General features: G+C 47.5%; 1 protein-coding gene across 2 annotated transcripts in view; it reads right to left on the bottom strand.

The window, feature by feature from the left end:
• NT5C (5', 3'-nucleotidase, cytosolic) overlaps positions 1-21,863 on the bottom strand; it is a 314,989-nt gene that overhangs the window by 241,237 nt on the left and 51,889 nt on the right. For both annotated transcript variants that reach the window (XM_085617046.1, XM_085617047.1), the window contains exon 2: positions 5,144-5,244. In XM_085617046.1, coding sequence (XP_085473172.1) covers positions 5,144-5,244 — 101 coding nt within the window. The remainder of the gene's footprint in view (positions 1-5,143; positions 5,245-21,863) is intronic.

Genomic DNA, 21,863 nt, shown 5'->3' with positions numbered 1-21,863 from the left:
ACAGGAAAAGCGGTACAAAGTCAATCCAGACATCAGATTCGATCTGACAGTTTCAAATACATACAAGTACACTGCTTGTTATGCCCCAGTGGAGCTGGGACCTCAATATTATCCCCGTTACATTGACTATAGGAAGATTTGCGCAGCAGGGATACTCTTTATATCTTGTTCATCGGCAAGATAATGCTATATAAAATGAGTGCACTCTCCGAGTGCTCTATGTACTTCAAAACCTCTCATACAACATACCAATGAGTTTCTTTAACATGTTGCACACACTTACATGAAAATTCCTGTGGGTGAGCAAAAAACCTAGGGCATACTTAGCCAAATCTTTACTAATGGTATACAATGGTGGATTGGGGGTTACAGACATGCAGCTTTAGTACTGGGTGACCCAATAGGTCACAATTAACAACTAGCTTTTTGGCAAGACAAATGATCCAGCACACTTGATTTGCTCTATAGGGTCACAGTCCCCAATTAACTATCAAATGTAACTAAAGCCTCACCCCCCACATGACACAGGGCCCTGAAACAGACTGGGTTGCATTTAGACCCACACTGGAAACTGCCCTCCTTCGGTGCACTGGCTTGTCTGTTTGGCAAAGCTTTACATGCATTTAAAGTACGTGATAGTATTGGGATCTCTAAATTTGGTGATGTATGGGAAAGGGGGTAAGGGGCCATATGAAGCTTTTCGATGATCAAATCCCAGCACTTTTGGTTACTACAGTTAAGACACATTTAAAGCCCTTTCAAGAGCAACTAGTGGAGCTCCCAGAGGTAACGCCCTGGATGCAAATCTAATGCTGTAACTGCTGGGAAAGAGAGGTATATATTGAATATGCTGCTTCCTAGTGGTCAATACCCCAGACCCCTTGACGGGTAAAGCTGGGAAAATTATGTGGTAATCATGGATGATGATAACTGGCGAAAGACTAAAATGGCAGCCCGCATGCTTGGAATTTCGGCACTCCCCCACCTTCTATAATGTATTTACTTTCACAGTACTTATTACGCTCCAGAAATGTTTTGGAACATGGGCATAGGTATAACCCCAAATTGCACATGATGCCAAACCACAACTGGCACCTTCATGAACATACTGTGGGAATGCCCAAAATAAAGCAATATTGGAAGAGCATAATACCCCACTCATCTGCAGTAGCGGGATGCACCATCGACCTTACGCCCAAGACAGCCCTCCTGGGTACACTTGAAGAGGCGGAAAGCACACGAGGCAACCACAAGTTAATATGGATGGGTTGTATAACAGCCAAAAGAGACACTGCAAGACACAAGACATCTATGGTACAATTGTTACACAAATGGTTGTGAGGTATCGACGACCATTGTTGACATCTAGAGAAACATATACATAATCCAACCGTCACCAAAAACACAAAAAGATCTGGTGGTCTTAGTGGAGCCATTTCCAAGACATTTCTTCTTTAACATCCTTCCCTTCTTCTCTCTTATGTCCTACCTCTGCCTGTCATTCAAATGAGGGAGATATACAACCTTGAAAGATCCAGTAAGTGCATAACAAATGTCATTACAACTAAGTGGAATGACTATCCAGGAGGTATGTTGGAGACTTACTGGATCATGCACGGTCCTTTGATATATATACGTATAGAGGCGACTTAGGAAATAATAAAATTGTTCTATTAAGAGTTCATCAAATGCACAACTTGGCTGACCTCTTTATTTATGCCTATTTTTATATATGTACTCTTAATTAATGACTATTTTTATATATGTATCCGGTACGTTTTAATGCTGAAAACCTATAAAAAGTTTTTTTCTTTAATATTCAGTACTGGCTGGACCTACCCATAAATAGCATGGACACCTATAAAGGAGGGACACTAAGGATCCCGAGGCAACACACTTACCTCGATGGAGGATAGAATAGGCTGTCTGAGTTGGGGACCACTCAGAGCCTGAAAACCTGACACACAGGGAAAAAAGAGGCATAAAATGAGCAATAAGGGTGCTGACAGCCTGATTTAAATGGGATGACCACTGCTGGTTGGACTTCACACCAAATCATCGGAGCTTCTAGTATTCTTTGAATTAGCCCTAATGTTGAAAATTAGAGAAGGCATTTTGTGAAGTTAGTCACAGCCATCAGATACAATTTGTTATTGTTGTTAGGGTAGCTAGTCCCTTGGAGTAGATTAGGTAGGGAGCAGCATCCATGAATGGCCAACAGGATGTCAGAAACACAATGGTGATTGTAAGAAAGAGGGATATAAAATGGTACAGTAATATCACAATTCCTCACAAATGTAGTGAAGAACTCACTGAGTACAACCAAACACAGAACAAATATCATGGGTAACTCAACAGTGTAATACAAGTTGAAATCAATTTCTAAGTGAGACTGCCCTTGTACACAATGCATAATAGTACAGGAACTCTTCAACTGAGAGGTCTCTTCACTGTAGTCAACATTTCAACTAAGACAGCCTCATGTTCTTCCCTAAACTACAGTCACAGTTCAGCCTACACAAATGGCGTGCTGAAGAGCTCCCCCGCATCCTCGAGGGGCTGCTACAGAGGAGTGTAACCTGAGAGCTGCCATGAGACACTCGGAGCAGTCCCGGCCCGAGGCTCCATGGAACTCACATGGCTATGAGGGGATACCGGATAACCCACGAGAAATGCATGAAAAAGGTGAGCAGAGTGAAAGAGGTGACCAGCACTGAGTTCTGAAGCAGAGATCACGCTGGCTGGAGCTGGTGACAGCATTTTATATTCTGTTAAACACAGGGCGACTGATTGGTCCACTCCATATACGCGGTATGAGGTGCTCAGGAACTTTGAGTTTGCTGGTGATAGTGCCTACTGACTGAGCTAGGCAGCTTTCTGTGTCTCTATTTCACACTCAGAGAGAATGAGAGATTTTATTTATTAAGCCCCTGCACATACTCCCAATATAAACCTTCCCTACCAAAAAAGTGGAATGGCTCATCCATCAATTTGTTTCTGCCTAGGGCCTGCTGACACTACATTTTGCTTTATTTCATCTAGTAGGGCTGAAACAAGTCGACATAATTTTTTGCTGAAGAACCCAATAAGTTTCAAGATATATCCAGCTTTTGATATTTTAACAATGTCGTTGATACCCATGAAATAAACAATTATATAGTGTTATCTTTAATTATTTTTACCTGGAAATGCAGAAAATATCATTTATCTCGAGCTCCCGAGTTCGTTCTGATCGAGCCCATCAGTGTGGTACTCACCTACCATGATGATAGGAGGCACCTATGATGAAGGATGCCGTCGAACGACAGGTGAGGTGTCTCCTCCACCCTCTTTGTGAGACGCCTGTTAGATGGTAGGCAACCCTTAGGCAGGGACGGATTATTGTAGGAGCCTTTGCACTATTGTTAGTGTTAGAGAAGCTTTCTGTCCCTCCCTAGATGCTGAAGGGACGAGAGGTCGGGAGGCCAAGGGTTGATGAGCTGAACAGATTGACCCACCATGGCACTGGCCCATCATGCTCCCAGAATTACTGCAGTGGGAGCGGAACAGCTGCCCCCTGTACCAGAGGCGCAACTAGAGCCAAATTTCGGGGGGGGGGGCTAAGAAAAAATTTCGGAGGGGGCTGAATCTTTTAAGCCATAGGTAGAGTGGAGCTGCAGGGGCTCTTAGAAGGGGTGAAACACCAGCGAGGCCTCATTAACATGCAAATGGTCTTTTAAAGACCTGTGAAGTGCTCGGGTGCGGCTGTGTGGTGCCGGGGAAGCTGTCTCATCCCGGGCTGCCACACACGACGGAGGGGGCTGAAGCCCTGTGAGTCCACTGGGTGTTGCGCGCCTGCCCTGTACTGACTGTGATGAAGCTACGTGGGCTGTCTTGTTGTGGCTTGACTCAACTGTTTCATAGCTGCTTTGTCAAAACTTAAACATTAGAATCGAAGAATGGGAGAGGTGTGACGCAGCGGCCAGAGTGGCTGGCTCCAGAGCCAGTCAGCCCCAGGCTCCATGCTCTGGAGCCAGCCTTTCTGGCCACCGCGCGACACCTCTCCCATTCTCCGATTCAAAGCAGCTATGAAACAGTTGAGTCAAGCCACTGCTCGACCCCCAGCGCTGGCGGCAGCTTCGCTTAGATAAGCAAAACCAAAGGAAATGATGGACGGAGTGTTGAACATTGCAAGCACTCACCCCCAGTCAACTGATCTGGGTTTAATCCATCACCTGCCAACTTATGGCGAACAAAGCAAAACCAAACTTCATTTCCTTTGCTTTGTTCGCCATAAGTTGGCAGGGTATGCTCAGACGTGAGTCCCTTGCTCACATTGCCACTGGATTCAAGCAAGCCTGGCTGAAGACGGCTGAAATGCCAGAAACCGGTCCTAGGAAGCTTGTTTCCGTTCCAGGGAAGACATGGCTTGGCAGTTCGGGCTGGACTGTTCCCATGAGGCACAGGGTCAGACTGATTTGCATATGGCTATGTCTGAACTGGGGTGGCAGAGTGGGCTAAAGAACGGTGATGGATTAAACCCAGATCAGTTGACTGGGGGTGAGTGCTTGCAATGTTCAACACTCCGTCCATCATTTCCTTTGGTTTACGCTTAGATAAGCACCATGTGACTCTGGGCAGTAGTTCACTTAATCTCCCCGCAGGTGTAGTACAATGTTATGCTATGCCGATGCTTCCAGACTTCACGAACAGGGTACATTGTAGGAAGCAGACGATTATCTTAGTTGTGGTCCCTTACTTCTATCTCTTCCATACAGAATCTGACCTGCTTCCAGCTGCCTTCTGCAACCCTGTGGTACTCATTACGCTATACTTTAATCCTTAATGCTCATAAGCCAGGCCAGGTCTTTCCGCCTCTCATTCCCTAAATATTTGCTTTTTCTACAACCCTTATACCCTCCAATTGCTCATTAACACCTTCCCTTCTGTAATGGGCATTCACTTTACTAGTACTGTAGAATACTTACATTTCATTGTTTTTTTTAATCAATAACTGTAACCACCTCAATAGCATGTGCATATTACTTGAAAGGCTCATAATGAAAACTTTTATTTTAATAAATTGCTCTAAACAATACTTTATGGATAAGCAGCACATATTAAAGTTAAAGCAAAAAAGTATACATTTCTGATAGTCCCTTACTTCTCCATGTTGGACATCTCCATCACAGCTTCGATAGCACCAGGAATTGGCTCCATGTTTGTAAAGAACTCTGGAGTGTTGTACAGATTGGCCATTTTTTCCTGAAATTCAATTAATAAAGAATAATTTAATCAGCTGCTGTTGAAACAAATCAACTGTCAGTTCGAATCCTATTTCTCTATTCTCCAAATCATGACATGTGAGAAGGAACACTAGCCCCTAGTTGTAGCATCGCGCTACTAAGAACCACGGACACTTCTTGTGGTTTAACAGGAGCTTTATTATCAGCCTCTTATCTCTGCCTTGTCCCTACACTAACTGCCTCTTCCTATCGTGACTCCTCCTCTTCCCCTCACTCTACTCGCTCCGCCCCCCCAGCTACTAGACTGCTGACTTCATTACATCTCCCCTTTTCTTGATAAAACAAACAGTGCTTCAGTCTATCTCTACAATCAGTCTCTTTGGTGGCTGGATATCGCGACACAGCCGCAACGACGTGTTCCCAGTGGACACGCTCGGCACGGACTCACTCTGCTGACCTCTGCCCCCGGTATCACTAGGATCAGGTTCTCCAGGTGCGGGAGTATCAGTCGGGTCCACCCCAGGTCCTTCTATGTCTCGCGGACACCTCTTGAAGTGGGATATGTTCCTGGTGATTCTGCATTGTTCAGATTCCGCCGTCAGCATCATGCCCTTCTGCTGGGTAATTAATAATGGCTCGTCACAGAATCGGGAATCAGTCTTTCTCTGCTGCTCCTGTCTAACGAAGACATGATCCCCTTCGTGCAAGGATGGAGACCTCGCCCTCCTTTTGGCATCGGCATGCGATTTCAGTCTGTCCTTGTTATGCTTGTCAGTCACAGCTATTTCCTGGTGCATGTACTTTGGTGAAACCGCTTGCAGAGCACCTTCCTCTGTCGGGAAACGATTTCTCGCTGGCCGCCCTAGCATTAGGGTTGCAGGGCATTGTCCGGTTGTTGAGTGAGGAGTTGTCCTGTAGGCTCTGAGAACTTCATTCAGAGCTGCTTGCAGTTCTCGCCTCCCAGCAGTGGCTTGCTGAAATGTCTTTTTGAGCGTGGCCATAAATCTCCCAATGGTGCCATTCGCTTGTGGCCAGAGTGGTGTAACTTTTCTGTGCTCAAAGTCCATGTGTTTCGCGAAAGCACTGAATTCGTGTCCATTGAATGGGGGCCCATTGTCTGTTTTGACTTTCTTGGGGACACCCCATGTTGCAAATATCTCATCTAGCACCTTGAGAGTGCAGGAGGCGCTTGTAGACGATATTATTTGTGCGATGGGAAATCGTGAATATTCGTCAATTATGGCAACCACATATTTTCCAGACTGCAGTGGTCCATAGAAGTCCATGGCAACTTCTTGCCACACTCCACTGGGTAGGGTGGTCATCCTGGGTAGGGTGGTCATTTGTAATGGTGCCGGTGGATTGCTTTTGCTGGTCAACTGACAGAGATGCTCCTCAGCAATCGATGGTTTGGATTCTGACGACGGTAGAGGGTGGCAAAGCATGTAGTCAGCCGGGTTCTCCGCCTTCCCCGGTTTGGGAAGTAATTTGGGAAACTTGCTGACACAGTTCTTATTGTCGTTGACTGTGAATAAGACTTACACCAGATGAAGACGCTCCGCAGTCGGGAGGCTAAGTAGGCAGTCGGCGTCAGGCCCCTTGATGACATGTATGACCGCCGGTACAGTGATGTCGTCATGGGTGAGAGTTGTGTGGAATTTACCGAGACAGGGGAGCGTTTTTTTGGACATCCACGTAAAGACACGGACTGGTGCAAAAGTTAGTGGGGGTTTTGGGACCATTTTCTCGTGTTCCGTAACTGAAATATAATTCAGCGAGGCTCCGCTATCCCATATAAATTTGGTGTCGTGATTCCCCACTCTAATATCTAGACGTGGATACTTTTTTAGTTGATCAGGGTCCGCAATCAGGTTCAGGTGTTCCACAGTGTAGGTTGAGTCTTTGGAGGAAGATGATCTCGAGTCCCGAGATGGGGATCTGCGTCCCCAACGTGACCTGCGTGATTCCCGGCTGGAATGTGATGAACCTGGGGACCACCTGGGCTCTCCTTGAACAGCTCTAATGTGATGTTTTCTTGTGTCAGAGCGGGACGATCTCGTTGTCCCACCTCGCCTTTCTTTGTGATAGTCCCCACACATGGCTTCGAAGTGATTGGATCGCCCACATTTCCTGCATTGCTGACCCATGGCCGGACAAGTGTCTGTATGGGGATAGTCATAGCCACACCGATAACATCGGCCAGTCCTTTCCGGCTTTTGGTCCCTTCGCCCTGTTTCTCTTCTCCTGTACTCCGGGCGCCGTTGGTGAGACGACGGTCTCTGTCTCCATTTATTCTCCCGCGAATACTTCCTTCTGCTACGAGGTCGGTCTTGAACACGGTGCGCTTGCTCATGACTGACGTTGTGGCCTGTTTCAATGGTGACAGCGTGTTCCTCCGCTTGATCAGATATGCGGGTCATTTCTTCAATCTCTTCTAATTCGTGGGGTTTCCTCAGTAGCCGTCTCCTGAGTGTTTCTGAATGGCAACCGGTTATGATTTGCGATTTGATGGCAGCGTCAGGCGAGAAGGTTTCAAACTCGCAGTATCTCGACAGCCGTCGTAACCGGGTGATGAATGCACTCATTGCTTCCTCCTTCCCTTGGCGTGCCTGGTGGAATGCATGGCGCTCATAATCTACGTTTCTTTTATGAAGGAACTTTTTGTTCAGTGCCTCACGCACTTTGCCATACGTCCCCGTTTCAGCATGCGAAAGATCCTTGATGATTTTGCTTATTTCCCGGCCTGCCAGGTTGCGGAGGGCGATTAACTTCTCTTTGTCTTCCGTCACCTTGGATCCCTCAATATAATCTTCGAAGTCTTCTAACCATTCTTGCCACTTGGGGCCCATAGTCCCTCCTGTGGTCACGGGCAGAGGTTCCGGAGCTCGCAGGTGTGATCCTCCCGCAACAAGGAGCTTCCGCTGTGGTGAGGTCGCCATTGTGTCGTTGTCTTCTTTCCAATCCTTCGTTGGTGCTTGTTTCTTTATGTGTTCTCGCCAATGCTTGTTTATTTGCTCTTGTCAACGCTTGTTTATTTGCTCTTGCCAATGCTTGTTTACTTGCTCTCGTCAATGCTTGTTTATTTTCACTTGACAATGCTTGTTTGCACTCGACAATGCTTGTTTATGTCTTCTTGCCAATGCTTGTTTGTTTGCACATATCAATGCTTGTGTACTTGTACTTGACAATGCTTGTTTACTTGCTCTCGTCAATGCTTGTTTATTTGCACTTGACAATGCTTGTTTGTTTGCACTCGCCAATGCTTGTTTACTTGTACTTGACAATGCTTGTTTTACGTCCCTTCGCCAATGCTTGTTTATTTGCACTTGACAAGGCTTGCTTATTTGCTGGGTGCCTGACTTCACAATGGCCGCTCTACAACACTCAAGGGGACTGTCTCGAAAGCTGCCTGACTTCAAGATGGCCGCCGTCCCTGCACACACACGAGGCTCTCTCTCCTGGCTCAGTCAGTCCTCTCCATGCTGGACTCACCGGCGGGCAGCTTCAAGTGTGGCACTCTTCATGCTCTGCTTATTTTCGACGGCGACAGCTAACAGGTGAGGTCGGGGTGGGCTCCCGCCTTATTCTGCAGCTTCCCGCTTTTCCCTCGCGACAGCGTGCCAAACCTCACGCATCGGGCGTGAGATCAGCCGGCATCGACGGGCTTTCAGCTCGCGTTTCAACGCGCTCAATGGCGCTCGCTGGCAGGCTTTCGGAGACAGCGTCTCCAACGTAGAGGCACTCCTCTCTTCGCTCTAGGGCACAAGGCAGGGTCGGGGTAGGCTCCCGACTTCTGTACTCACTGGTGGCATTCAAATCTCACGCATCCAGCGTGAATCGCGCTTCGGAGCGATCGGTCGCTTCAGGCAGGTCCACACCTGCTCCTGGGGCTGCTCCCGGCTCTTCAACAATCTCGGGGGCTACTTGGACAGTGGGGCTTGCTCATCCCACCCTCGTCGCCAGTTGTAGCATCGCGCTACAAAGAACCACGGACACTTCTTGTGGTTTAACAGGAGCTTTATTATCAGCCTCTTATCTCTGCCTTGTCCCTACACTAACTGCCTCTTCCTATCGTGACTCCTCCTCTTCCCCTCACTCTACTCGCTCCGCCCCCCCAGCTACTAGACTGCTGACTTCATTACATCAGTGAATGATGCCAGCTACAAGCAGTATGGTCAATAGCTATGTACATTCCTCACATGCATCACTGCCCCAGCACCAGAGTACTTCCTTAACAACTGACTGCAAGTAGCATGCGCAGGCCCTCCAAAGGGATGGATCTGTCTGTATTGAAGAGTGGATCAGGAATGAGAGTAAAGACATTGTTATGGTATGTTCTGGACTATGTTTCTTGGTGCCAATGCAAATAGCTAAGCAGAGCTCAGCTCTCCTCCATTGGGAAAAAGACAGGTTTTCAGTTGTTTCCTAACAATGAAGGTTTAGCACATAATGAAAATAGCAGCGAGTTCCAAATCCTAGCTGCAGCCATTAAGTATGCTTAGTCTCCTAAACTTGCCTAAGGAGAAGCAGGAATGTTAGGCAAGTCGATTCTGTGGGGTATAATTGCTCATATTTGATGCCTGGAAGGAGGAGGCAAAGGCTGCCTTATGTGCAATAGTCAAGGATATAAACAGTATCATGTCCCTGACAGGAAGCTGGTGTAGCTATGCTCCCATTTGTTGTGTCCAATAATCAGTGAGATTCCTGCTTTCTGAATGAGTTGTAACTGTGTCCGAGGGACTTAGGTAAATGCTGTTGCCATAATCAAGTCTGAATTGTGGTTTTTGTTATGGACAAACGGCAGTGTATTCCTAGTGGCTTTAAGCTAATGAAAGCAGGAACTAGAAACTGCAGCTGCATGGGGCCCTGAGGAGAGGTGTCCTTATAAGATACCCAAATTACATAGATTTGGAATAAAAGGCGCGTCTGCCCAGGAACAATGACTATTTTATATTGTTCTAAACTGTACAGTGCCAATCAGTCAGAAGCAACTAAGTTTTAGCAGGGTTAATTCTTAAGAAGATCACTAACTTCCTCCATTGGAAGGTGGCGATGGAAGACGCCAATTGACACCTATAGGGTGCACATTGTGTGGAAAAATGGGATTGTATCAGATTAAGCATTAACTTCATTTCACCTGCAAAAGTAAAAAATGTGTCCCAGAGATCGAAGACGGTTGCATGAACTGTTAAAAAGCGGATAAAACGGTTCCTTGTGGGACACCCCAATTCAGCAGGCAAGTAGAAGTAGCAAACAGTGATAGCACAACCTGCTTTTTAGGTCGAACCTGGGCAGCACATGCACTACACTGCGAGGCATGCTGTATTGAGTTAGGGACTTGAACCTCCACCCACTCTCCGCCCACATTTTTCAGTGGCTTGTGTCCACTGTAAACTGTGGCTGTTCATTGGTCAAAAGGCTTAGTAGTCCTTCATTAGTACCGCCTCGTCTCATTTCGTAACATCCCATAGTGACACTCCCTGTTACGTGTGTTGTTGCTCGGTAGGCTTTAATTACTGCCATCGAGCACTATTTTCTCAAATAACTTTATCCTGCCTGCTTTTGCAGGCAGGACACGCTCTCTCCTAACGCTTTTTACATTTTTTATAGCAAGCATTTGCACAGCAATAGGTCTTGCACTTGCAAGAGTTTAAGCTATTGGCATTGTAAATGATAATGCCTTTTATTTATCCGTTTTAAAAACAAAACATAAATAAAAGGTATTGTCATTTACAATGTCAATAGCTCAAACTCTGATACATTCTAGACCTATTGCATTGCAAATGCTTGTTTCTTTTCACAAATGAAGAATCAGACACAGTTCAAAATGGCAAAATAGAGAAGAGTGTTAGAAAAACGAGGTTAGTGATTATGATGTCGAAGGCAGGCGACAGTTCTAATAGGATCAGTGCTATGACATCACCCTTATACATCTTATTTCTTAAATTATGAAGGGAATAAAGTACAAAAAGCATTCTGCAATCCAAGTGAAATCCTTCTTGACTGATATCCAGATAATTTTGGGTGTACAGAAAATGTTGGAGATGAGAAGTAACAACATTTTTCCAGGCATATTCCTAGAAAAGAGTGAATTGAGATAGGTGTGATTTGCCCAAAACTATATAGGGTGTAGGTTGGCCTCCTTTGACAATGAGCTACTATCTGAAGCTTACAATTCACAGGAAAATGTAGGATTCAAGGGAGCGATCAAAACAAGCATGGGAAAACCCAGCACGTCTCACTTTTTCGACTATTGGCTTTGCCAATACTTTTTGCCTAGTGCGGCCATCTTGCCCGTGCGCCACCTAGTGCCCCCCGCATTTGATTAAAACCTTATGCTAATTTCTTATGTCAGTGATAAGTTGCATCGGCAAAAATAAATATTTTGCAGCATCAGCATAAAAAGGTGTAATGACATGAAACACGTATGCTGAAGAACGCATCATGACACTCCCAGCGAATGTGTCAATATGTGAGCATGTGATGACATATGCACATTCATGCGTTACCATGCATGCACTGACACTATCTTTGTGTGACTATTTAAGATAAAGCACCAACTATGGATCAGGGACAGTATAAAACCTCAAGACTAGATGAGGCAATGTGCCCCTTAATGTCACCCCAAAACAAGTGAGTTAAATTGCATTCCATAAAAACTCTCTAGAGTCAAGAATAACATTCAAACTAGTAAGGTTTATTAAGAATAATTCAAGAGCACAGCAAAAATAGTAGTCAATTAGATTACATAAGAAATTAGCATAAGGTTTTAATCAAATGCGGGGGGCGCTAGGTGGCGCATGGGCAAGATGGCCGCACTAGAGTGAGGCTCTGGCAGCCCGATGTATTAATCCTTTTATTTATCCTGCTTGTTGGCCTCCCTACTTTCTGGAAACGGTGATCCCGGCGGCATGAACCCTGGAGGAGGACTAGCTGAGCTTCGCGGGCGCCTTGGATCGATCTGCTTCCTGCCGCGGCCTCTGGAGGGTTCAACCGGGAGGGCCGGCAGAACAGAGTGGTGCGCTGGTGCGACATCGGCCGGCACGTCAGCCCGCGGCTGCCCACAAGGTCGCTAGGCCCGGAGGTGCACTCAGGCGGTGGCGGGGGTGTGCGGGGCACCACAACTGCTGGCGGCGACCACCGCGATCACTCTCCTGACAGTAGCGGCTCCTGGCTGGCGTGGCATTGGCGGGAGAAGCCTCGACCCGCGCCGCGCGTGAGAGAGTGAAGAAGGTGAGGCCGGTCCGGAGCGGGACAGGAGCGTCTCTCCGGGGGCTGTGACTCGAACTGAGGTAGCGCCGGCAGTACACGCGGCGCTGCTGGAGGTGCGGCTGGGGATCTAGGCGCATACGGAGTCCGCCCGCAGCCCTTTCCACTCTGCAGGAGGGAGAGGGTGGATTGGAGCGGACGTAACACCGGGAGAGGAGGACTAGCTTTGTGCGCGCCGAACGGGCGCTTCGCCTACCCTGGAGACTGGGGGCAGTGAGCTGCTGGCGTTGACTGTCTGCGGTTGGGATCCTCTCCACACTGCACTTTGCGTACTGTGGCAATACTTGCACACTCCCTGATCTATCTCATCCGTACTAGCCGCGGTGCCACGTGCCACACACCACTGCCGGGCAGGACGTGGACCATTGTCTCGGGGACCCCACCATCATCCAGTCGCATCTCTGGGGGCGACCTTGCAAGACAAACATTGACAGCTCGGCATCAGTTGGCTGGTCTATCTGTAGAGTCATAGGAACTGAATGTTATGTTTCTTGAAAATATCAAAAAAATTAAAATATAATGAATGATCTTTGAAGAAATTTTATAATTGGAAATGAACTCTGTGTCTTTAAGTTTCTCGTGTGGTGCACCTCTCTTTTGTTGGTATACACTTTGATTCCTTAGGGAATAGGCATTGTAACAGTGGGTGCCACTGAGTGTGCACACGAATTTCCCTTAAATAAAGGGTTTGTAATGTGAGAGTAATAATTGGTTAGGTGCTGGTCAATTGAAGGCTCCACTGTTTTTGATGCTCTAAGCTCGGCATCAGTTATTTGCTGCCACCTCGAGGTAAACCATGCATGTTTTAGACTACCAATGCGGACTGAGCCTCTGATTGCTTGGCACACGGGGACACAGGATACTGCGGCTGGTGGGGGCCTCGTCTTGGGGGTCGGTAGGTGCTGAGCGGCGTGGCACGGGGAGCGGGTACCGCAGCGCTGGACGTGGCGGGCGGCTCCCTCCCCACAGTGCATTGAACATTATCAGACAGGGCTGGAGGTAACAGTATACATCCACTTACAAAAAAAAATAATGTTTTATAAACAATGATACAGGCAGGAAGAGCCTTGGAGGTAGGGAATAGGCTTCCTCGGGTGGTTCTTCAAGAACAGTATGTGAATACAGAGCATAAGTGCACATTTGGGTTATGTGCGGTGTCAGAATGAACACATCATGGCTGCATTAAAATCCAAGATGAACGTTAGGCCTGGTTTGGGCCCAGTTTAGCCAAGCACAGGAAAATAACCGTTCTATCAAGTGCAGCATATTCGTTTCAGTGCAGAAATTTTCACTTTGTTCATCACAATTTCAGTACATCAAAATCGGCATCATCACATGCATGCACATACGGAATAAGGTACGAGCCATTTTATTTACCATTCCAAGATAGCACACACCACCTTGTTGCACTGAAAAATATGTCTAGCTGACTCCTTCTAGCATTGTGCGAGTTGCGTTAGCATTTGCAGCACCATTTTGCACTCTGCCCCCATTTTGTGCCATGATCGATATTAAGCTTCTGTCTCCCACCATCTGCTTCAGCAGAAAGCAGCCTTGTTTGTTCTTTTATCATTCAAGGTTCAGATTCGTTGCACTAATGAATAGCTTGTTCTGTGTTTGCATACCTTTCTTCATATGTAGCCCTACTCCCACTGTTCAGAGAGACGGGCACGGGCTGAGTAACTTTGAAGTTACGATAAGGTGTTCCTGGCCTCAGGATGGTAGCTCATCCTTCTGTGCCTCCTTTGTTAACTTGCTCCAATTGGAAATTTCCAGTCTAGGCGGGTCCTGTTAGGTACTGGAAAGGTATAATATTTGATGTTAAGTTGGGAAGGGTCAATCCCTCAGCAGTTGCCTAAGGAGGCTGGTCAGACTGGACTTCGCTCGAGCGAATACTAATAAAATAACTTGGTTTGTATTCTCTACTGTCTGACTGACTCTTCATTTGTGTGGAAGGCTGAGAGGTGGTCGTGAGTGACCCGGGTGGCCCTAATCGGGCCACTTCCTTCAGTTTGCCCCCAAACGGGGACTCCATTGTGCTGACCCATCCTCGCCCGCGGACGGGTGAGGGGGACGGGGCCACATCAGGTAGGATGGGCAGATCAGGGATCCCTGCACGATAGAGCCTGGTAGTCGCAGCTGCCCCGCCTGTCTGATCAGGTGCTGCCTCGCCCAGTGGTCATCCCAGCTGGAGTCCTGAACGGCAAAACCCTTGTATTTGACCGTTTGGTCCGAAGAGTCAGCAGTAGAGAATAACTTTGTTCAACCTGTGTGCACAAGGTGAGGTTGTTTTGGGCCATAGCACTGTTAGTTTGAGTTTGGTATGGTCTGAGGATAGTTTTTGGACTTGCGCCTGACTTTGTTTGAATTCTTTGTGAACATGGTATTTGTTTTGATCTTGGTTTGGTGAGGTCTGTGGACCGATTTTGTAAGACATTTGAAACTATTCACCTGGCATCGTTAGTGAATGTGTTTTGTCTCAAGACGCCTTGTTTTAGTGGATTGTTTTGTGTGAGTTGTCGTTGTTGTTCTACTGATGCTTGATCTTAGGAAAGGTAAAAATGCCAACAAGGGATTTTGTTTGAAACAAACTATTTGCTTGTATATTTCAAAAAAACTTAATTGGTAGGTGTATTTAGACGAATTAACACCAAAGTGAAGTCAATCAACTGATCTAATCATCAGATATAAACAAACACACGGGGATTCAGATTTGTGAATTAAACACAATTCCTTTTGTATATCCATCAAAGACAAAAAGGAGTACAGGTGAAACAATGATTTGAGCAATATTTCATGAACAAAAGGGTAACATCAGATCCACATTTCATCAAAAAAACATCTATTCCATCATGGTTTGAACAGAGACCAATCTCATTATTGAGAAAATAATCAACTGTGCATAGCAAATAATCTGAAAATAGATGATATAGTCGACGTTTCGGTCTTGGGTGGTGTCAATCCGTCAGACCATCTTCAGGACAATTATTGCATAACAAAGACTCTTTGTGAATCTTTAGAATTTTCACGATACTTGTTTAAAATCGTGAATCTAGACGTTTTTAGTTGGTGCGGGCTCTCCGGACTTGGACGGACCCCCATGCGTCTTTCGATTTGTACAGAAGATAATTGTGAAATTACAGGAGGAAAGATTCCCACGTGCTTAGATAATTTGGCAGTCAGAAATCTTGAAGACTACCCGCACCAACTAAAAAGTCTAGATTCACGATTTTAAACAAGTATCGTGAAAATTCTAAAGATTCAGAAAGAGTCTTTGTTATGCAATAATTGTCCTGAAGATGGTCTGACGGATTGACACCACCCAAGACCGAAACGTCGACTATCTGGCACATGCATCAAGCCAAAATCCAGTCGGTAAAATACCGAATCGCTAAAAACACCCGTTAGCGAGTAAAAAAAACGAATCCCAATGCATCAACCCAAACTGTGAGCAAATAACGAAATGTGGCCAAGGAGACCCTGTTGGCTACCACAAAATAGCAGCCCTCTACGTGCTTGCAAGGAGGATGCGTATCAATGCAGCAGGACAGCGCAGGAGAAGGGTCCAGGAGAGAGTTTTCAGACTGCGCATCACCTTGCTCGGCCAGAATGAGGACGAGGTGTACGAGAAGTATCGACTCAATCGTGCCATGATCATGCGCCTCATTGCAGACCTGGAACCATTACTGCAGCACCAGACACACCGGACCAATGCAATCCCTGCGCACGTCCAGGTCCTATGCAACCTGCACCTACTGGCCTCAGGAAGTTTCCAGGGGGTAATTGCGGTAGCCGGAGGCGTATCGCAAAGCGCACTCTCACGCTTCTTCAAGAAATTCCTAGATGCCATGCTGACAATGCTACACACCCACATCAGCTTCCCCACAACCCCACAGCAGTTGGACCGCAACAAACAGGCATTCTACCAGGTGGCACAATTCCCCCATGTAATTGGATGCATCGACTGTACGCATATCGCCATATGTCCACCGGCAGCAAATGAGTACATATTCCGTAACCGCAAGTCATACCACTCAATCAACGTGCAGGTTGTGTGCGATGCCAATCACATCATAACGGACCTAGTGGCACAATTTCCAGGGAGCACACACGACTCCTACATATTCCGCCACAGTGGAATCCACAGGCGTCTACTCAACGGAGAATTTGGAGAGGGACTCCTGCTTGGTACGTACAAATTCCGCTTCCCAACATGAACACCACACATGTATGAACTTCACCATTGCTAAGTCTTTGCTTCTATCTTCTAGGTGACAGTGCTTACGCCCTGCGTGAATTTATACTCACCCCATACATCAATCCAGCAACCCCACAGGAACAACGCTACAACGCAGCACACATAAGCACTAGGAATGTCATAGAGAAGACATTTGGGATTCTGAAGAGTCGCTTTCGAATCCTACATAAGACTGGCGGCGCCATGCTATACAAACCTGAAACCTGCTGCCGGATTATTGCTGTATGTGCAATGCTGCACAACATTGCGACCAGAAGGGGGATACCCATAGAAGTGGACAGGAATGAGGACCACCGGGATGACCAACCACCCACCCAACACCGACAGGCACACGTCCCTAACACAGCAGAGGGCCATAGGAGGCGGACATACATCATGCAACATCATTTCTGAATCAGGTGAGAATGATACATAACTAATTTGTTGGGGGCGCAACTGTTTAATGCACAGTAGCACTGCGGTATGTGCAACAAAACAAGCAATGGAAATAATGCTCCACATGAAAAAAGTTAAAACAAATGTGCGTTAAAGTCACGGCTGTGCAGACTCAGGAAGGGGAGGGCCATGGTTGCCCCACCACGGTCAGGTAGGCCTGTAATTCTGTCTAGTGGCGCTTGCCACGTACACCAAGCCTCCGCTCAGGTGTCTCCGACGCCTCACCACGGCCTGTCCCTGTGGAGGCCCGCGAACTGCGGCGCCTGGTGCTGGCCTCTGCCACTGACACAATGCTGACACTCGAGGCAGCCTCACTGCCATCTTCCCCTCCCAATGCACCAGCACTGAATGTGCCGCTCTGTAGGTGTTCGACAGCAGCGGTCATCTGCCCTAGTGCCTTTGCTACATCCCCGCAAAAGTGCCCAAGGTCCACCTGCAAGGACACAGAGCAGCGTGCCAACACTGCGGTGCTGTTGCTGAGACGTGTGATAGCCATTGTAGCGGCCGCGGACCGCAACAATTGCTGACGGTGCCTCCTCCTCTCGCACTCATGGCCCTCCCTCATGGCACGGGTGAGCTCATGGATGTCCTCCCTGAGGTGCCCATTGCCCTCTGCCACCACAGTGGTTATGTCCCTAACCGCCGCAGTCATGGCACGCATTTCCCGAGCAAGGCGCACAATATTTGAGCTAATTGTTGCCATGTGTTGTCCCTGCAGGCGCTGTACACGCAGCATCCTCTCCTCGATGGCAGAAGTGTGTGGGAGATCAAGGTCGCCTGAGGAGACAGAACTTGGCCGAGCCCTGCACCGCTGTTGGAGTCTGGCGCGTCCAGGTGGTGCAGCAGGCGGTGTGATGGTGCGCAGACTTTGTCCCAATTGTGTGGAGGGTGTTTCCATCACCTGCAAGGGCGCTACTTGGGACCTGCGCCTCGGCGCTTTAGTGGCTGTTGTTGCTGCAGCTGGTGTGGATGATGCAGGTGCTGGTGTGGCTGGTGCTGGTGGTGCTGGTGGTGGTGGGATTGGCAGGTGGAGGTGATGGATGCGCATCCTGCACTGTCTCCATGTCGGAATCCACCGGTGTCTCAGATATGATCAGCTGGCCGCTGTCGTCCGATTCCCCAGGAGATGCATCTGTGTGTGAAACAGTGCATGGTTAGTGGGATAGTTACACCTCCGTAGTGTTGTACACATACATGTCCCTCTGTGATCCACTAAATAAACAGTCTATATCCATGTTCAACTGATGTGGTGATCCGTAATTGTATTTACGCCTGTACATGCACACTGGGCTGACTAGACTACAACTCCCATGATGCACTAGTGTTAAGAGTAAAGCTGTGTGGCCCAAAGCTGCATACACACTCAGGTCCTGCTGGGGGCATGGGAATGGATTTACGCTATGCTGGGTATGGGCACAGGCATGCATCTTACCTTGGGCACTTGTGGCTGCGCCGGATGTGTCCATCTGGGTCACTCCCACGACGGCTTTACGCTCGATCGTCCCTTCCACCAGCTCCGCCAGGGCAGTGTTGGCTTGGACCATTGAAGGGCCGCCTCTGGTCCTGCTCGCCTCCCGGAGCCTCTCCGCAATCCTCTCCTTGGCACGCTTCCGCAGGTCGTACCACCTTTTCTTGAGGTCGTCGATGCTGCGGGGCGTTACACCAACTGCATTCACCCTCTCCCGGATGCGCAGCCATATGCGCCGCTTCTCTTGCTCAGGCACCTTGAGGGACAGCTTACCAAAAAGGCGATCGTGCTTGCTGCTGACTCCCTCTATCAGGTGCTCCAGCTCCCTGTCAGAGAACTTGCGCTTGCGCTTGCGTGCTGACTCAGCGCTGGATGGTACTTCCTTCTCCATGATAAATAGGTTTTGCGAATTGCACAGTCGGTGTGGCTTCACTCTGCACAGGCAGTCTTCACTCACAGCTCCTGTTTGCTCCTCTGTCGAGGCAATGAGGGTGGGGCTGCAGTATTTCCTGGTTGGTGATGTCATCTGCACGTTCCCGGAGCGACGCGGTCAATTGCGATTTCGCTAATACCGAATTCGCTAATAGCTAATTCGGTATTACCGAACTCGCTATTAGCTAATCGGAGTTTGCATGCCCCGCTATTGATTATTATGTAAATATAGCGATTTTTAAGGAATCGCTAAAATTTACCAAATCTGTTGATGCATGCACAAAAGCGATTCCTTAATAACGATTCCTTATTTCTCGCTATTAAGGAATCGCTTTTGGTTTGGTTGATGCATGTGCCCCTAAATCATCTATTTTCAGATTATTTGCTATGCACAGTTGATTATTTTCTCAATAATGAGATTGGTCTCTGTTCAAACCATGATGGAATAGATGTTTTTTTGATGAAATGTGGATCTGATGTAACCCTTTTGTTCATGAAATATTGCTCAAATCATTGTTTCACCTGTACTCCTTTTTATCTTTGATGGATATATAAAAAGAATTGTGTTTAATTCACAAATCTGAATCCCCGTGTGTTTGTTTATATCTGATGATTAGATCAGTTGATTGACTTCACTTTGGTGTTAATTCGTCTAAATACACCTACCAATTAAGTTTTTTTGAAATATTCAAGCAAATAGTTTGTTTCAAACAAAATCCCTTGTTGGCATTTTTACCTTTCCAATTTATCTGCCCAAGCCCTCAAGGGAATATTGGGTTTGCCCTCCATTTATTTCTATTGATCTTAGGAAAGGCAGCCAGCGCACCCAGAGGGTACCCCAAACTTTGACATGTACGTCAAGCACGGCTTTGTCCCTATTATGTTTCGTACATTATGGCACAATATAGAGTGTTGATTGCAATGTGACAAATCGTATGTTGCCCGAGAGGAAGGCGATACATTTGTGGAGGAGTTGTTAGACAGCCGGCCCCCGCGTCCATATGCCACACAGAGAATATACCCTGTTGTGCCACAGCCTCCACCAGCTGTCTCAGTCTCTTCTGCCCCCACTGTTTCTGTTTCTTCTGTCATTGATTCAGTTGCTCTAACAACTGCGCCTCCTTTCCATTCTGTGGCTTTGCCCTCCGCGCCTGTGATAACTGCTAGTGTCTCTGCTGTGCCTATTGTGTCCATGTCTTCTCTTTTTCCGGCCCTTACACACACAACCCAGCCATTGACGACATTGGGGCCTACCCACTCGGTTACTACTCCATTGCTCTACCCTCACTCTTCGGCAGCATTAGGTAGTGGAACGCCTGTTCCCCTGCTGGGGGACGAAGGCTGTGCGACAGCTAGGGAACAGTTGGGGCGAATTTTAATATGATCTGATGTGGGGGAGGAAGAAAAGAAGGCGGTAGCGAATCAGGCTGAGCAGAGGGTCTGTCATCTCATCTATAGCACTGAAGAAGTGTGGAGTGTGATGAGGGATTATGAGCAGTTTGTGCAGCAGCATGCCCTTAAGCATATGTCGGCTACACTGATTGTGGGAACAGTGCTTCAATGCTATAGCGCCATAGATTATTTATAATATCAGAGATGAAGCTGGCATGGCACATGAGGAGGTTTTCAGAAGCGTCGCAACACTAGGTTGTTCGAAAAGAGACCGACCACGATATCCCAGTTGCCAAGAGGGAAGTCCACCCCATCAATCACGCTGAGTTGCCAGAGCTTCGAGATCAGCATGATGTTGTCATTAGACCAAAGGTAGAGGCACGCTTCCAAGAACAGTGGGTCTAAACCCCATGGAAGAGGAGTAAGGTGTTATCCCTCAAAACCCAGTTACCTGACCCTAGTTAAAATCCTACTGCATATTATAAGGAATTGACTGAAGCCGCTTCGTCAACAGTAATGACACTTGCTGATATTGAAATGTTTTTTGGATTACTGGTGCCTGTCGATATTTGGAGACAGGTGCACAAGCAGGATCATGCTGTAGAATTGGGTGGTACATGGGATCAGATTAAAGCATGGGATGAGGAAAGAAAGCCTGGAGAGAAGCCAAAGGCCGAGATACTAGCTTTACCCGGCCGGATTATCACGTATATGCACTCCCTTATTCCTTCGAGAAGGGCAGATTGGGACAAGTTAGCGACATGTCATCAGAAAAAAGATGACAGCGGGTCCGATTTTTTAATGCGGTTTGAGGGGGTGTTTTGGGATTTCAGTGGACACGATTTGTCAGTAGAAGGGGGTGTTCGATTGTTTGTCGATATATTTGTTACGAACCTGCTCCCACAGGTCGCGACTCGGTTGCAGGCTTCGGAGAGCACCTGGACGACATCCTCCCCTTCCGTAATTTTGAGTATGGCACAGTATTATGAGCACAGGGAAAATGAGGAGAAGGAGAAGGTAGAGAAGAAGCATAAGGAGCTAAAAAGGAAGGTGTTGTCACAGCAGACGTCTAGGGGAAATGGAAGGGGACGTCGCGCAGGTCCTGCTGGGCAGATTCCCCGTACTGGCAGGAATGCTGCACCTGTAGGCCGAATCAGTGCACATACTGCAAAGCGGAGGGGCACTGGCATAGCGAGTGTCCAGTGTTATTGCAGAAAGACGCGCCCCCTCGAGGACAGGGTTCTCGAGTACGGGGTCGCGGAGTAAGTGATAGGGACAAGTTTTGGGAGGATGGGAAATCGCAGGATCGCTCTGATCAGAACTATTTTGATGACCCTCGAGGAAGACGGTATTATCATGATGATTATGATTTGGACGAGGTGAA

This window comes from Triturus cristatus, chromosome 7 (assembly GCF_964204655.1).
Source record: "Triturus cristatus chromosome 7, aTriCri1.1, whole genome shotgun sequence".
Lineage (NCBI taxonomy): Eukaryota > Metazoa > Chordata > Amphibia > Caudata > Salamandridae > Triturus > Triturus cristatus.
Note: the sequence above shows the minus strand (reverse complement) of the source record. Positions and strands in the feature narration are given on the sequence as shown.